This window comes from Lepisosteus oculatus, chromosome 2 (assembly GCF_040954835.1).
Source record: "Lepisosteus oculatus isolate fLepOcu1 chromosome 2, fLepOcu1.hap2, whole genome shotgun sequence".
Lineage (NCBI taxonomy): Eukaryota > Metazoa > Chordata > Actinopteri > Semionotiformes > Lepisosteidae > Lepisosteus > Lepisosteus oculatus.
The window spans coordinates 34,098,147-34,117,112 of NC_090697.1; the positions used below are offsets into that span (position 1 = coordinate 34,098,147).

Below are 18,966 nucleotides of genomic sequence, written 5' to 3' on the forward strand. Positions count from 1 at the left end.
TGACGTCAGAATCTATGAATGCTATTTTGGTATTTTTTGAATAATACCAAATATTTAAATAATACAAAAAAATGTATTTGTTGTGTTTATTTCCTGATTTTGTCAATATATACAGCGCCCGACAGAGCATACCCCCAATTAAATAAATTGAGGTTAAAAAAGAGAATGTCTCTTGCAAAGTAAAAAATATTTTAAAAAAACATTGCACAGAGCAATGTCATATTTGTCAGGATTCATTGAATTCCAGAAAACAAAAGTCACATTTATTTGCACCTTAAAAAAAATCCATCAAAGTCACATCTCCATAGCATCCATCTCTCTTTATGTGCAATGGAAGCCTGAAACTATGCGGTATATAGAGGCCTCCAAAGGTTTCTAGGAAGAGACACAGAACTGATTCAGCAGCAGTGTCCATCATCATGGTTAAGCCGGAGACCTCATTGAAGATTGCAGGCGAATGGCCAATGACCTCGACAAGTTGAAAGGGGGCTAAAGAAGTCGTCAATAAGATGAATCTGGCACTTTCCTCTGTAGTGTTCGTTATTAAGACATTTAAGGCTATTGGCAAAGTGGCCACCCTCCTAGGAAGAGAGCTCAAATCTATCTTGCCACCTCAGGCTGTGAAAGAAGTGGTTTGGGTGGCATCTCACTGTCTGAAATGCACACCACCATCTTCCAAAATACAAAGTGTGTAAAATGCAAAATCACAAAACAGGACTCCAGTTTGCCATATATCAGAATTCCAGCAGGAAACCATGTCTTATGGCCAGATCAAATTAAGCTTTTTGAAAAGACTCACCAGTGTTGTGAATATGAAAATGGTTAAGATAAGTTTAGGACACCTTCATACCCAAAATGTGAAAAGAGAGCAGAGTCTATTGTGTTTAAGACAGCATTTGCATCTATGGGTCCTAATGCTTTAAGATGTACCAGGACATTTGGGTGAAACACCCAGTTCCATCTTCCAGGAAACTCAGTAGCTACAAAATGGACAGTCCAGCTTGATCCAAAGTATACTCCCAAATTGATAAAACATTTACTGCACAATCAACACAATCAATAAATGTTCATGATGTAGTCTCCACACCTCAATCCAAGTGACCATTTGTGATTCTAACTCAAAATGGCAGCTCACTAATGGAAAGTGAAGTGGGACAAATAAATATAGCACATACCTAGCTATTCAATATGGCTACTTAACCTCAAAATATTAAAGCAGCCACTGCGGCAACTCATTTCTTTCCCAGGACACTGACAAACACACACCATAAAACAGGACAAACAAATCAACTTCTGTTGCATATCAAAGGACAGAGCAAACAGGACAAGACCTCAAAGACCTGCAGGCAACAAGACAAGCAAAACATCTTATCTTCTGTTATATATCAAAGGAAAGAACAAGACGTCATTTCATATCAAACAACAGGAGAAGCACTCAGGCTGTGAAACAGACTCCTTTCCCAGCCTGAATAAGAGTCGGGGACCCCTTGCGGTGTGTCTGTTGTGTGGGGCAGACCCAACGCGCGTTGCTGTATAAAAACTATATCTGCTCAATCAAAACTATATCTGTACAAGACTGTGTCCTGCTCCTCCAATGAAGAATTTCCCACAACAGAAAGCAAAGGGTTTGAAGGACGTGGAGCAATTCTCTTTGGAGGAATGGTCAAACGTCTCCCCCTCTGAAGTGCCACAACCACACAGCACTTTACAGGAGGCATCGTGTCAGTGTAATCCCTGCCAGAAGAGGATTTACAAAACACTTATTACAGAGGTGGGAATAAATGTGAGCCTCATTTTACTGGACTTGACGATTTATGACAAATATGACATGGTTCAAAGCTTTTGATGTTAGTTTTGAAGTTGCTCTCTTCAATGCTATTGATGTTACGGTTCTGAGCTTACCTCATTCTTAGCATTTTGTAGTAAAACTATCCAATCCATAAATTGTTCTATGATGTTTTTTAACTTGTTCAAGGAGATTGTGTAGCCTTTATGTGTTTACTACAGGAATACCATATTGATTTATGTGCACAGGCATTTAAATTTAAGTGTGATAAAATCCTTTTAAAAATCTGCATTTATTATTTAACATAGATGATAGGCTTCATGGGATCTGTAATAATTTTGTCCTACACACATAATACATAGTGAATGAAGCCCTTCATTGATATGCAGAGCTAGTCTATGAGAAAAGATGATATCATCAAAATGTAAGAACACTCTATGAAGGGTCTTGGCTAGTCTTGCACTTGGACAGTATTTTTAGTTCACATGCTCATAATGTCATAATGAAGCACAAGTGAGCTAAATGTGAGGTTTTTTTGTGAAAAATAATTAAAAAGCAGAAAGCATGTTTCTCAGAAGTAGCTGGGCGCTGCTTTCTGGTGAGAACAATATTTCTCAGCATGCTTGTCTGCTGTCCTCTTTCCTCTTTTGTGTTCACAATGGGAACTGTGTTGACCTAACTGGGGAGTGAATGTGAAACTCCATTGGTTGTTGAAATGAAGTGGGGCTTTGATTTCTTCACTGGTTTTAAGTTGCTGTGAATCAGCCCAATATTAATCATGCTGGATTTTCAAAGCTTTTTACTTTTAGATGCAATATTAATTATTCTTTAGGAAAGGCCATAGAATTTGAAATGGTAAGATATGATGTTTTTAGTGACCGTATTGTATATCTTATAGTCCTATCTTGTTGCCTGTTTCATTCCATGTTAAGCTATTTTAATACCTTTTTACAGATGCACCTAAGTGAAAATATTTAGATCAAATCATATGAAAAGATATAGATGTGAACAAACTTGTTTTTCATTTTTATTTCTATAGTATTTTAACCATTTTCATTAAATTTTTATTGGATTTGTATTCTAATGTTTTTTCAAGTTAAATATAAGGTATTTATATATTAATTGTGCTCCGACACAAATATTTTCCCAATGGGAATTTTGTGCTGTCATTTCGCTGTCATTTATCTGGTGTTTTTCTTTTTTTCTTTCTTACGCTTTTTAAGCTGACCCCTCAAAGGAACAGAGAGAAATCAGTTCATCTCACTCATCTGGTCGTTTGGACCACGTTGCTCAAAGGCATTCACAGTGCCTTGTCTTGAATGCCCGTCTGTTTATTCCGTATGGCCGAAATTCTAAGAATAAACAAGTTCTTCCTTTACGCCATGCTCAGCCTTCACATTCACACTCTGGAGATGCAACTCCACAGTTTAACACATTAAATGGAGGTAGGGGGACTTTTTACGTCCTTTTTATGCTGCCGTGATTGTGAAAGTGTTGTTTTATTTTCTTGGTATTAGCACCACTTTTGAAAAGTAATTCTGAACAGATGTTTTGTTGGGTTATGTTAGGTAACATCCAAGTCAGAATAGTCAAATGATTTTAAATGGAAAATTATTGTCATCATCATCATCATCATCATCATAATTTCCTAATGGCTTACCCCTTGTGAGAGTCACAATGGTCACAGGCTGAGCAGAACAGACCAGACTTTCTGTTCCCCAGGCTCCTCCTGGGGGACTCCCAGGTGCTCCCAGGCCAGCTGAGAGATATAATCCCTCCAGTCTGTCCTGGATCTGCCCCTAACGCTAACCCTTACCCTCTTCCCAGTGGGTCGTGCCCAGTGCACCTCCAGCGGGATGCTCCCATCCTCACCAGATGCTCGAACCACCTCAGCCGGGTCCCCTCAATCCAGAGGAGCAGCTACTCTACTCCAGGGTCTTCCCAGATAGCCGAGCTCCTCACCATGTCATGGAGAGTAAGCCCAGCAGCCCTACAGAGAAACCTCGCTTTCTCCTTGAGGACAGGGATTTTTTTTTTCGTTCTGTCGATAAAACTAGAAGTATAATGATACTGGATCAGTATCAAGTTGTCATTTTCATTATAGTAAGAAAACTCAAGTAATTGTTGTGTGAAAGCTAAGTAAATTATCATTTCACAGAGCATTGTACTGTACATAGAACATTTTAATTAGCATTAAATGTGTAGACTTGTATTCCAATTATATAACACAAGCCACTTTTTATTAGATTATATAGATGTTCCAAACACAACAAGCTTCCAGCTGTGCATGTGGCCTTATGAATGTTACATTAGAAAACCCCTCCTTGTGAACATTCGGTTGTGTTGACTCTAGTGAAGATTAAGACAGCCATCAGATTTGATAGTTAAGTTTATTGTGGAGAGTTTTGTCTCTGAAATCATTCCATCATTTGTAAACTCATTTCTGGCAAACTCATATGTAGTGTGTGTCACATGGTCCATTTAGGGGACCTCTTCCTACCAACATTATCAATAACAGGTACAGTACATCTTTAACTTGAAAGCAAAGTGTTGTATGGATTGGCATAGGCAATAATAATACTTTTCTGTTCACTAATGTCAGTATTTCTGGAGGTTAGACTACGCTTTGACACTTCAGCAGAGCAGAGAGGGAAATTGGTCCCAGAATGAAGCAGAAAAGTTTCAGTAAGCATTGCCTTGCGGGGACAAGCTTTATTGTGTTTGAAAGAGTCAGGGATTACACTGACATTGTTGCTTTAAGAACAGAACTACTGATGTCAACATGTGGTCAGCAGAGAACTGTGTAATGTAGCTCTAGGACTGCCATTAATGCCAGGTCATACTGCACATTGCACTACCATTATCTAAAGAAGTGCCCTTCTTTTAGTCCAATCTCAGTGAAACATTTGTGTTCCTGCACTGTGATAGAATGAGTAAATTGGGAATCATGTGAGAGTTCTTTGCCAGTACTAGAGGGTTGTAGTCCATGTTGTTGTTTGCAGCCAAGTAACAGCTCATTATGCCTGTAAATGGATCTCTGTGATGCCCAATTGTGTTAGCAACCACAGTTCTTAACTACCCTAGACTGTTCCTTAGTCACTCCAAGATTGCTAGAAATGGTTGATCAGTTGTGGATCCATCAAACCCCTGTGTTTCCTGGAGTTTAGTGGTCAAACATAAATGCCCCAGTGACATTGAGTTACAATATTCCTGCTAGCAATATTCCCAGCAGAATAAAAGCAGTGTCCCTGTCTTCCTGATGTGTGTAAGCATCAGGCCTTTGCAAATGTAACCTCATCAAGAACAGATATCATACCGCATTTAACATTTTTTTGGCATTTTGCATACAAGAAATAAGAGCACAAATATGGGTGCTGAAACATTATTACCGTACATTGTAGAGCACTACCTCTTTATAACCAAAAGGGTTGGCATTGCACAACTGTAATATCTGTGGCTCTGTTTGCTTTCTGAAGTGTTTCAGGCCCAAGAACTTAATTTTATCTGTATCCCCAGCTCATGCCTTTTGTTTGAAGGTTAAGACAAGGTAGTGTGGGTTAATAGCTTACAGGACTTTTCAGATCTGGATCACGTCGACCTCCAAAATAAAGGTCCCTCCCCAGTCAAAAATCAAAACCAAAAGCTAGGAGCTGGGAGGTAGCATATCTATTCACTACGTACTGTCAGGGGAATTAACATGTATCAGTTATGTTTCGTTGTTACTGGTTTGGTGAAGATTCCTATCACGCTAATTAGATAGAATGTGTTTTATTCAGTTTGTCCAGCCAATAAATCCCATAACGGGGTCCTAGTGGATGTTTGTAGGTATCAGTCAAAAACTTTTCTTTTTTTTTGCTGGAGGTGTACAGTTGAATAGATTGAAAGTTAGTGGGAAATTGTCACTATACTGCCAATGCACAGATCTTGTGAAAATGAAACAGAGGATTATTTGAAACTATCTTATCTCTCGTAACTTTAAAAAAGAGAACATTTCTTTGTATGACAAATGATATACAACAAGTGTTCTGTGCTCCCAAGTAAGGTTCACAAAGGCTCATGCAAAGGAAAACACCATCATTTAAATACATTGTCCTTCTTTTAAAATGTGGTGACAATTTATTTCCTTCCCTGGACTGGTCGTACATTGTGGTTAATAATATTTTTTCCAAACTCTGAATATTTTAAATAAGAAATGCTGTACTTTACTATGATTTGTATTTGGATTCCTGAAGCACAATTTGACAACGTAATCCAAGCACAATACATACAGTATAACAAGGTACAAGCACGTATGAAGTTAAATTTTCTATATTTTGCCTATATTTTATTGCTCCTGTGGCCTAAATGTTGCAGTACTTATTAGACTACTTAAATTTAATTTGGATTACATATTGTACCTCTTTTCACTTTTGTATAATTTTTGAAGAGGAGAAGAAAATAGATACACTGAAATATCTCGGGTTAATTAGCCATTTGAAATGTACAATTAATTTTGCTGTGCCTTTTGATGTAGCTGTTTTATTCGCTGTATTATCTATTATCATCTTTCTTCAGTTCATCCTTCATTTTGAAGCCCTTGATTCTGTTAAAAAAAACTCTCAGAGGCTTGGGAAGTGGTTTGTTGAATAAGTTCCTTCATGGTTTTGAGCACTGTACTGTGGTACAGAAAGTACCCATTTATAAACAGGTAGCTCCCACGACTTGCACTCGTGTTTATCAGTTTCAGACACATCCCGTATAATATCTCATTTTAAATCTAACTGTCCTTATCTTGATTCGTTTCAAACCTAGCCTCCTCTAGACTTAAATTGTGAAAACACGAACTTATACGTAAAAATAATTGTATTTCAATCCTTTTAGATATGGTCATTCTTTTTGAAAATATTTTAAATAATTGAAGAACACAAACAAAAAGTAATTATATCACGGTACATCCAATTGAATATTATTTATTCTAATAATATATATCAGTACAACTTTCACAAAATTAAAACTTCACTTTTTACAACAGGAAAAATTATACATTCTATAAAAAATCCAAGTGCTGAATGTTTCGATGTTAGTGTCTACTTTACAGAACAAGAGTTTCAACGCCGCCAGAACAGAAACGAGAAGGCGGTAATTCCGCGGTCCTTTAGAAAACAAGTTCTTACTTTCGCCAGCAGCAGCCTTATCGGCCGAGTTTATACACTCAAATTCTGTACACGCAAGGACAGAAAAGAGCGAGAGCTGCGAAGTCAAGCCTGTCCTCAAAATATCTGTATAAATCCCTGCGCGCCGAGAAGCAGGTCTCCGTGGGGTCAGCCCGCGCCCTCAAGGTGTCGTGGCCTTCGGTTTCAGCACTGTGTCAGGGACAGCGACAACCAGTCTCGACCACTTTCTCATTCGTTTGGTTTCTTCTGCGAATTACAGACTGCACACTGCAAACATACACTGATCGTAAAGCTCACGTCTTTGAGACGCAACATCCTACTATAAACAGCTAATGATTACACACCTCCGATTAGAGTAACCCCGCAGGCTACTTGAAAGTATAAACCTTTACATCCGCAGATACTCGAAGACTAAACGTAAACCGTAAAAGCGCAGTTACAATCAAGATCCTTGAATTATCTTTTAAGTCGAAGCACGATGCTTTTAGAAAGTAGACGTCATAAAATCATGTCCTGTTTTGATTCTGTTTTGTCCGACAGAACCCCTTCCCCAGTTTCTGCTTCAGGACGGATATGCGGTGCTTGGCTGGAGAGGTGTTTTTCAAATTCTGGCAGCTTAGTTTTTTAACGTGCTCTTACATTGTTCCTTGGAGGTTCAGCATTCTCTTTAAATAGTGCCGAGCGAAAAGAGATATCACGATTCAAACGGTTATCGGGAGACATGAGCCCCCCCGTAAAAAGTTCGCATTTAGATGTCACTGGATTTGTACATGTCGGAAAGAAGTCGTGTTATCGGCACATTTCCAATAGTTTTCTTAAAAAACACTTCTTCGATCGTTGAAGGACTCACTGATCGCAAAGCAGGCAGAAGTAAGAGTAGTTTTCCGAAACGACATGGCTGGGTGGGATACCTAAAACATAAACACACAAACAAAAGTTTCTGGTTCGTTGTACAGACAAAGGATGTGAAGTTGTGAATTTTAATATGGAGAACAGGCTCAACAGTCTCGCTGGATAAGTTAATGGTTACAAAACTGATACAACCAGTATCCATATCTACACCCTTTCTCCTCCCCCGACACAAACATACAGAGAAAACGTAACGCAACATTGTGGTTTCGTTTTTCTCACTTTCCTATAACATGAAGGGCTCTTACGCGGTAAAGTGGACAGTGCCAGTGAGGCGGGTGGGATTTTTTGTTGTTGTCATTTTTTTGTTGTATGTTGGTTTCAAAATAAAACAAAAATCAGAAAAATAAAGAGGACAATTTTGTTTACCTGGAGAACCCGTCATACATACGACCCATCTTCTCCCCATCTCACACAAAACCCCTGACGAACACATGCCGTTTTTTCCCAGAGGGAAAATGATTTGTTTTTATTTACCTGGTGTGGATGTAACTGTTGAGTGTCAGTTGCGCTTCGTCCTGCAGCGCTGCAATCGCCGCAGCGTTGCGGAAACTCCTCAGTTCTGAACCGCTGTGAGTGGGCACTGCAACACCACACAGCGCAACAGGTTAGAGAGCGGGCTCGACTGTTCTCTCAACTCGCACAAAACTTAGTAAGTCCTGACAAACACACGCCGTTTTCCTAGAGTGGAAATGTTTGGGTTTTTTTTTTCATCTAGGACTGCCAAAAATATTGGTTCTGGGTCAATTCTTACCCTCATTATGAGCTTCACTTGAGTCGAGTTTGTAGGAATAAATAAAAACATAATGAGAACGAACCCACAGATACGGGGGAAACAAGGTTGGATTAAAGTGAAGGGGCACGGCCACGCAACACGAACTGTGAATGGGTTTCATAGAAGAAATTAATTAGAAGAAAAAGTCGAGAATAATATAGTAATTGATATTCACTTGTCTACTTGTTCTAGAACCGGAATAATGTTACCCGAATTCCTTAGAAAACAGCTCTGAATTACTAACGTGAAGGCGGTAAATATGTATCATAAAGGCCGGAATTGACTAAATATAATTTTTAAGGATTTTCATTAGCTATGGTATAAATATTCAAAGAATGTATTCATTTCATTCTGTAACTATATTTTTCTGTGGCTATAAAGAAACTTATGTGTAAAAATGTAAATTAAAAATGCAATATTGTTTAAAATCTCTTTTAAACAATATCGGGAAAAACATCAAATGGGCTGTTGGGACATTCAGCTTTCCCCTTGCGAAAACCTCTCAGCCATACTGTATACTCACCAGCTTTAAAAGTGACAATGCACTTCAAACAGGCAAATTCAGTTGCATCTAGTCGCAGCTGTCGGAACCTGGCGACAACTTCTTGAAGAGCTTGTATTTCTGAAATAATTTTATTTAATCTCTGGGATTCTGTGTTTTCTGTGTTCATGCCTTAGAATAAAGCAACAACAAAGAAGATCAATCATCTTTCATTTTAAACCCATTTTAAAATTTTCATTTAAAAACTGCATTGCATCCATATTTTTAAAGGAAATCCACACACTCAACAACGCTCCACAATAAAAAAAAAACGTTACTGCCACTGCGTTGGCTATTTGCATTTAAATAACAATTAAAAAGCTGTAATGAATGCAACAAAATAACGTTATTTGCATTTAAATGTGGTTTTATAAATGACAGGTACATTCCATTGTTCATTAGGAATGTGCTATTCTTTGTTTGTTTCCTTTTTAACAAAACATTTTAATGTTAATTATTTACACAAAAATATAAAAGTATGATTTTTATTGGAGTCTTTGAAAGTACGTACCAGAAACGGCTAAGAGAGTGTTCGAATCAACTGGAATCGCCCACTGCGCTATGCCTAGAACAAACAGTTCTCTCCAGGCATCTTCTAACAAAATTAACTGCAAGGCAAATGATAATTCACAATCATATACGGAGCTCACAAAATTATATACAAACGCAATGTCGCTATGCAAAGGTGAAATGATTTCCGTATGTAAGAATAATATCCGAAATATTCAGATGTAAAATGTCGTCACTTGAAAAAGTACGCTTTCCTATTGCTTCTAACAAGAGTAAACTTTGAAAATTAATAACACATTATTTTTTCTGCTGCGGCTAAATGGTTTCTTAGAAGTGCATTATACTGCTATGTTTGATGGGAAAACAAAGTTAACCATCTTTGCCGTCGTTCCCAACGCATATTTTCAATAAAATCTTTAAAACATTGTTTACGGCTTATTGTTACGACGGGTATATCACTACTCCTACGAGAAGCATGGCATGTTATTTATATTAAACTGTAAATAATTTAAATCACCAAAAAGCAGTAATCCTTCAGACAAAGCTGTGTTTCTTGTTTACGACCAGGTAACTGTAGATAGTTTCTCCACTTGAAATCCCACCTGGTCTTGCAAGGGCAATGTGGAGAATGCTGGGACACTTTTCGCCCATTTGATGCTCATGAACAGAAGTCGTGCAGCTGATTCGCAGACAGATTCCGTGGCCACCTCGTAAAGGTACATTGGTGTCCCATTGACTTCGTGTGGATACTAAAATGAAAAACATAGTAGCATGTAGAGGCTGCACATTGCTATTGGCCAGCTCACCAACCTTTTAACGAGTAACGAGTAACAGAATCACTTTATATAATACCCCTCGTATCACTACCAGTTACCTCGTAACTATTGAAACAAATGTATTTTTCTCTGTTTTTTTTTTTAATCTATCCATTATTATTACAGTATACACTCTTCCGGAGCGCAGGAAAAAAAACTTACCGCTATTTCTGAAAGTTAATACATTTTTCAATAGTTGTGGTCGACGGGCGTACATGTCTATACACATATGGGCTAACTTCCACAGGTTCACCAAAAAATAGACTTTGTTAAAACACAATGGCCGGACATTTCATTCACCTTTGGGGTGGGTTGAGCAAGTCCCACGATAGCCTGCCGTTCTGGGGTGGAGGAAACAGTGCCCAACTCGAGATTATGCGGCTCCAGTTGTGTAACCGCCGTGAAGAAAGCTGGCCCCGGGATGGACGAGGCGGGAAAGTGGGTAGACGCTCCATTCACCTCCTTGTGTCCTCTGAAATACAGAGCTACTTGTTTCCGGATGGTGGACGTCCTGGGTCCCCGTTCGTGTTGCACGGCTGAGAGTTAAAACAGATTAACGAGTAAAAAAAAAAACTTCAAACAATAGATTACACAAAAAAATGCGCAAGAATAAAAGTTTCTAGCTGGCGTTCCGCCATGTGCGATACACTAAAAACGTTGTGAAATCAATTTGCTTCTCGTTTAAGATACAACGATGTATTTGGTATACGCAAGAGTCCGTCCAAAAAACTCTGCTTTTAATATAGCAGTGTTGAAGGTATTTTCCTTTGCTGTTCGAAATAACGATTTAAACCCAGAGATTGTAGCTGAACTTCCTTGTTAAAATGCTTAAAAATGTAATTACATGGAATCACATTCATACAGTATGTACCGTTATATTAATGGTATGTACAGTCATATTACAATAAATTACAATACAATGTTTTTTTAGAATTAATGGTAGAGATGGTACAAAAGACTGAAGAGAAAATATTAACGGTAAAGCGCAGTTACTGTATGTTGTACACATTTAACGTTTTTACATTTTTTGCTCTGCACAGAAGTTTATTCATTGCCAAAAAGAGGTCTTGCTCTTGCAGTGCCATATTGGAGTTTTCCTTTCCGTCGACGGTCTTCTAGATTCCTGACGTGATTTCTAAATGACAAATATCGATCCATTTCCCGCAATTACGCCAGCTAAAATATAACCCTTACAGGTTTGTATCAAAATGTTGTGATGTAAATAAAATATTTCTGTGTACGTTTTTGAGCCAATTTTGGTATCACATAGGTAGGGTTATTCGAAGTAGATGAGCGCCAAGGCTCTCCGGTTGGGACTCACAGCAGGCCATCGATTAACTATCCATTGATACGATACGATACAGCCGTGAGAAAGGTCGTTCCTATTTGAGAATTCATTTTATTTCCCAGCAATGAAAGACGACCAAGCTCTTGTCCGGGAAATGTGATTATGCATAAGACTAAATATATGTATTCCACGCAATACCTCAGTTCGGAAATAGGCACTTCAATTGAAATATCGTGGAGCGTATCTTTGGCACAACTAAAGTTGTTTTCTTCTAAGGGATTAAACGCCTCTGTCTCAGATACACGTGGGTCTAAAAAAGCAATCCGTAAATTGCAGCTTTTGATCAGACTAAACGCTTTCTGTAAATATTTGGGATTAATTATATTTGCCCTAACTCAGTATCAATAAAACCGCAGAAAGAACGGATGCTGGTTTAATGAAGCTTCATTTACCGTCTTTGTTCATGTTTACTTCAAGGCACTTTTTCAATCGGCAGGCTCTGCATTGATTTCTGTGCGTTTTATCCACAGGGCAGCCTCCCTACGACAGGGGAAACAGGTCATTATAATTACATTAACGCAAAGGCTGTGTTAGAAAATTTGTTAACAAACAAGCATTATTAAAGTTAATTTTTTTTAACTTCATCCTGAATGGATTATCTTTAATTTATCCCATTAAAACCAGATTATATGATCAATTAGATCAAAATAAAAGATTAATCGCAGGATTTTTATTTCGTTATATTTAATTTTCTGTGATGGTCTTACCGTCCATAAATGAGAACAAATCTGTACGCTGTAAGACAACACCTTGATTATTTTTTTAACTCCCAAGAATTTAAATCCCCTGAGATTGCGTGAGATCCCATTGGCCAAATTACTTAGCGTTACAAAGACCATATCAAGAGCCAAACTGTAGACAGCTGGTGTTATTTCAATGCTTTATGACCTTAAGACGAAATATGCTCATCGAACGAAGACAAGGGTGCTTTGTATATTAATGTTAAAAAAACAAAAGAAGTTTCAAAAGGCATGATCATCATTAAAAGGGCGAGCTGGATATGCCTTTAACAGAGTGATTCAGCACCTAAGACAGCGCCACCTTCTTGTCTGCAGACTGCATCGGCTGAGTTTTGAGAGTCCTCTGTATTCCAAGCACTAAGAACAGCTTCCCTCACAAAGGCTTAATATTGTACTTAAACGTGAATTCATACCGATTTAACAACAGCATCTAAATGCGTAAACACCTTCAATAAAATGAAGGAAGGAATGCCTTTGTTGGTCTTTGGTTAATGTTATTTAAGATTTTATAGTTCTAAGCAATACACTGTACTCATGCCTTTGTTAGTACCCTTAAATAAATACCTGTTACATGGGTACATGAGGTTAGAAATTGTATAACTTATATGTTGACCCCAAGCGATTTAATTAAATTCAATTAAGAAAGAATACCTGATTGCCGGATTTGCAGACATAGGTTCTGTTCCTGCGGATGCTTCGCTTGAAAAATCCAGAACAGCCATCACAAGCATAAACGCCATAATGTTTGCCCGAACTCCTGTCTCCGCATACTTTACACGGAATGTCCAGAATACGACCTTACAAAAATAATACAGAAAAATATTTAAGAATAGAGAAGGCTAATTGCTTGTTTACTATACCGCATCTTTTAAATTAAAGCCGTAATTTTAGCGAAGAATTTTACACATCAAAGTTAAACACTCTATGCATTTTCTTCAAAACTGTTTAAACAATCTTGTAAATCTGCATTTATAATGTACTGTAAATTAGCTGCTTAATGTTAAAGCTCACTTTGGAATATTAAAGAAAATCGATTTTTAATGCAGTCTTTGGGAGAACGTGTTTCCTAGGAAGGTTAAACTTGATACTGTATATTTAAGATGACGATCTCATACTGTATAATGACAAAAGCCGTTCATGTAATTCGGAGTTTACGGAGATGAGTGTGGTAAACTTTAACGTCTTAAAAGGCGGTATTAAAACTAAAAAAAAATGTTAACATGTATAGGTTATATGCAGGCAGACAAATAAAAAATATCGCGTGTGAAAGTTTCATAGTCATCTTTCCAACCCTTTAAAAAACAACATTATAATAATTTGAATTATGTTCCTCACTTAACGTTCTGTCCATGGGAATGTCTCGAATTGTCGTTTGTATGGTAGCTAGCGTCATATTCCGGGACTCTAAAACAATGTTTCAGGGCAGACAATGGAGACATTAGAGAAAGTGTTAACTTAATGATTTTCCCATTGAAGCTCGTCTGACTGCCTGCATCTCGACAAGCTGCCAGCTCGCTTTATAATGAAACTCGACAGCTGCCTTATACAACAGGTCTATAGGCTTGGGGATTAGAGAGTGACATAGCAATCGGAATAATAGAAACGATTTCTGTTCACAAACTAAAAGGAGGCAAAATTGCGTATGCATATGAAGTAGGATAGATCATGAAGTTTTTTTTTACTTACGATGTTCATTGGTATGATGACTAACGTTGCTCAAGAATAATAATAATTGTAGCAATAATAACATTTTGGCGACTATGTAATTACAATGACATATTGCCACCTGCCTATTGATTTACCAGTGACCCGTCAAAAAGGGTAGCATGGGAATTCGGATATGGCCTGATCAAGACAGGGAAAAGCAATCGACTTTAGCTTGTGAGCTTTGCGGTTATCTGCCTGTAGTTTTGAACTTATTCCTGGCTAGCTGCACGTTACTTGTGCCTTGACTCACAACAGAAGTGACCGTTCTTGATAATAAACATGTGGCATAATTAAACAGCGTTTGCTCTGTATATGCTTTCTAAAGAGCATACGTACGCATATCAATAACGTAAATACAAAAATGACAAGGAGGTTAAACTGGTAGGGTTGTAGGCAATCCTTTGTTGTAAAATTTCTCTCTGGATTCCAAAACCATTATTTGCTTAAAAAAAAAAACACTTGTTGGACCCAGAAAGGGAAACACAATTTTTGTATGTGTCAATTTTGCTCAGGAAAAGAATTAATTCCATCTAACCTAAAGAACAACCTAAATACACATTTGTAGTAATTGTATTTATGTTAAATAATTTATTCGTATACTTTATTTAAAATGGAAAAATATTCTAAGATATGTTTATTACTGACAAACTAATAAACTAGTTACGTTACCAAACGACTCCTTAATACATACTGGTGCCTCTGAAAATAAGTTATATGTTAATTACATATTCTTTAATTCTTTACAGAAATAACCATTTTAGCACAGCTATTTGTGTTTCCAACACTTTTTTTCTGCGTTTATTCTTACAGTACGTAAAAGACTGCTTGAGCACATCTAATTGTTTACAATTTAGCTTAATTTTAAAAAGATAAAAACTGGAATCGACTGATTTCGTCTAGAGAAGACTAAAGTGAAATAAACCACAATTTTATTCAGCGAGGGAAAGCGTCTTTAACTTCTCTCTGCAGGGAGTCCCAAGCCACTCATTGTGTGTCATAATTGCTTAAAGATATATGGCATATTCTATTACTGTAATTACCATCAACCTCAGAGGCTGTTGAAAGACGTTAGCTTGAATTTGAGAGGCTGTGAGGAACGGTTTTTACCACCCAAGCAGAAAGTGTATAAACCAAGATACTGCTGTACTTTTTTCCTGAAAAATGTAACCTATACTTGTTGTAGTGGAATTAATAATTGCATCTATTTTAATGGTAGCATTTTGTTTTTCTGAAAAACGCTATTCTTTGAATATAAGTAAGGTTTAGTTTACATACATATGCCATTTTACTGAAAAGACAATTTGTATGAAATTAAAATGTTATTGTTATTAATTTTGATGTTGACGATACATAACCAAATGAAAATATTTAGGCGAGTAGACGTGGTCATTTGTTTGGTTACAACAGAAAGAGATTATTTAAAAAAAAAGTTTCATTAAGTTCACCCTCAATACTAAAGCAATTTAGATTATGTGATCAATTTAGATTATGTGATTATGTGAAAGTTAAAGTAGATACACATTTCTGCTTAGATATGGGTTGATCTTAAAATTCCAACCATGACAAATGTCAAGTAGAGCAAACATCTAGAGGAAGACAGTTAAAAAAATGTTATTTGTAAAAGTAAAACTTTCAATACTTAAAATTAAGTATTTTCATACGCAAATCACCTTAGAAGAAAGTATCCCACAATGATGAAAAGATTTTGTTATTTTTAAAATCCATCTGACTTTTACATTTTCTAAACCGTTCAGGCCTATATCTGATGTTAATAATTGCAGTGCAATATGTAATCATAAACACGCCAACAGTTATTTCAGGGAGTACAAATATGAACTCCATATAAAGAAAGTGTTGGAGTTTGAAGTGTTCATCAACTATCTAATTGCATTCCTACAACTGTTAAATAGTTAAAATCTGAAAAATGTAGACTTTTCCTGTATTCTACATACTGTATATCTTTACTTTTATTTTTTTATTTTTATTCAGTGTATTTTGTAATTATAATTGCATTGTTTAAAAATGTTCCCTCTCCTGGAGGATGGAAGTTGTTACTTAAAATGGGAAAAGTTGTGTTTAATCAATTTTTATCACGACATTCTGCTTTGCAAAAATGCTTTACGATATTACGGGAGATAAAATGTCGATGAAAAAAGACGGATGACTTCATGACGAGAGTGAAACAAGTCGGCTGTCTACTAAGAACGTATCACCTGTTGCTAGAATTGGCGTCTCAACAAAGACAACAGTTGTGTTGCATATTTTTAAAAATCCCATAAAGATATAAAGCTGTTCGGAATGACGTTTTATCGATTTAAGCAGTGTACAAAATAAAAACAGTTTTGAGAGCATGGGGATAAATGCAATCCTCTCAGCGGTGGGTTGCTACACCTCTGATGTAACCCGTGCTCTGAATTTTTTTCAGATTTTTCAGATGTCTAAGTTTGAACTCAAGGTAATGTACACAATGAAAGAAGTAAATTCTGAACGAATCGTACAGTATGTGTATTTTTGCTTTTCTGTACAAATACAATGTCCTTGTATCGCCATTTCCCATTAAGCTATTTTACGGTACCTTCGCAAAGGATAACCATGCTGTATTTCCCCCATTTAAATATCTTTATTATGTTTCTGTTACTTTATATAACTGCATAAAAAATGAGTTTTTTACTGCTACCTGCTATCTGCAATCACACTGACAAGTTAATGCATATGCACATGTCTGATTATGAAATTAATTACCCGAAGTTAAAACTACCGTCAGCTTGAGCGGTTTAACTAAGTGAAATGTCTTTAAGTACCATCAAAACTAATTACAGCTTGAATAATGTTAATAATGTTAAATATTAATCAATACATCGCTTAGTAATACATCAGTTAGAAAATAAATAAAAACCCACTTGTTGATCCGGCCGGTTTGCTCATCGCGATTCGTCTCTTGAGCCGTCTTTTTTGTTTTTAAATCCGACGTCGTTGTTAGAATGACAGTTGTTTACGCGAAATATTATTGCCTGAAAATTAATCCTTAATTTCCCCAGAAATGTCTTTCTCGTTCACTTCTCTGTCGTTGGATCTGTTTTTGATGTCGCTGTTTCTCTCTCTTTTTTTTTCTTAGAAAAGCACAATCCCAGCCTTCAGCCCAGACAGGAGTTTTGAAATGTAACTCCTGAAGTTAAAAACGCTGCTCAAGTCTGAAGAAGAGTGCAACCGCCGAGCTGATGCTCTGAACATAACACCGCCGCTCAAAGTTGGGAAAACTGCAGGAGCGGCGCACAAAATCAGGTTGCCAGCAGGTTCTAGGTGGACGTGTTACAATGAATTAAAACAATCATAAATTATTTTTCATGTCTCGTGGCCTTCGTAAGTTAGTGCTTTGAGCTGTCAGCCTAAAGCTTGGTATTTTTTACGAGAAGAGCTGAGAACGAGGAGGGGAGGAGAACTGGACTTCCTTGCCCACTTAGCTTTTCTCTGCTTTTTTCCCTTAACTCCTGTTTGGGTATGACGTCACCGGTCTTCGGGTTTTTAGATGCTAATGCCATTTGTGAAGCTCACAGAAACTCTTTACAGGAAGTACAGAGAGACAGGTTTGATGGATTAATTTTATAGTTATTGCATGGCTGGCGTAGTAGAAAAAAAACAAACAACAACACCTTTGGACGAGACTTTTACAATAACTGATAGAATAGAATAAAGCCTAGCTTTACGTATGTGTATTCTATCTCTGAATATGTCGACGCTGCGCTCTTCGCCATACATTAAGACTGCGATATCGGCGTTTCATGAAATCTTGTCATTAAAAAAAAATCGGGTTCAAAACCCACAGTGGGAGCTCCGCGAGCTCGTAGAGATTTGCAAGATAGGCACACGTACCGTTTCCCAACAGCTAGTAAGTCCTGTTGAGGAATCAAATAAAACGAGGATGTCTAAATTAGATTGCCGTCTGGTGATTGAAGGGTGACTTAATTCTAATATTTCACCTTAGCGTTCACGTTGGGCAAAAGGCTTGTTAACTTTTTTTGGAAATCATTCTTTCGGTTAAGTTCCGCTACCTTGTCTGTGCGGTGGCTAGCAATGATTGCTTCGAGTCCCAGAGACTTAAACACATTGTTCTTGTTCGCTCGTCGCTGTCTGTTTTAGCTTGGGGCGCCACGTATCTCAGTGAGTATCAGCACGTTTAATTAAATCTGCTATTCCTAACGACATAACGAGTGAGACTCTGTGCCCTCGCCTCCCCGCACAACATTTGTCATGGTGTACTTATTCCCAGGATTTCAGAGCAAATCCTCTCTTTCGAAAGGACTCGTATGGTCTGCAATCAAACCATAGGCGATCCAGGTTATCTGATATCTCTGCTCTATAGCACAAGCAATGTAGCGGTCGCTTTTACACCCTTTCAGCAATTTAGGATCGTTGTATGTAATCCATTACGATGCCATGTTACAGGTTATCCCGTATAATCTCGGATGAAATTAACAATTCTTTCTCTTTATTGAGCCAACCAGTCAAGTAGGGTTCTTCGTTTAATCCACTGTGCAAACATGTATTGTCATCTATTCCACCGATTGACACAAGTGTTCATTTTGTTTCATTAACTGATAAAAAACTCACTTGCTCCATTTTAATATCCTGAAAAAAAACACACGCATTAAATCATATAAGAAAACGTAATATTTTGATGAAGG

General features: G+C 37.3%; 1 protein-coding gene across 1 annotated transcript; it reads right to left on the reverse strand.

Annotated features, from left to right (window-relative positions):
• Window positions 1–6,742: 6,742 nt before the first annotated feature.
• nr2e1 (nuclear receptor subfamily 2, group E, member 1) lies at window positions 6,743–18,558 on the reverse strand. The gene is made up of 9 exons (XM_006625964.3): window positions 17,185–18,558; window positions 13,229–13,374; window positions 12,230–12,317; window positions 10,790–11,025; window positions 10,277–10,423; window positions 9,676–9,772; window positions 9,147–9,296; window positions 8,326–8,431; window positions 6,743–7,850 (listed from the first exon to the last, which is right to left on the reverse strand). Exons 1-9 carry the CDS (start codon window positions 17,207–17,209, stop codon window positions 7,688–7,690), a joined length of 1,158 nt encoding a protein of 385 aa, XP_006626027.1. The 5' UTR covers window positions 17,210–18,558; the 3' UTR covers window positions 6,743–7,687.
• Between the last annotated feature and the right edge of the window lie 408 nt (window positions 18,559–18,966).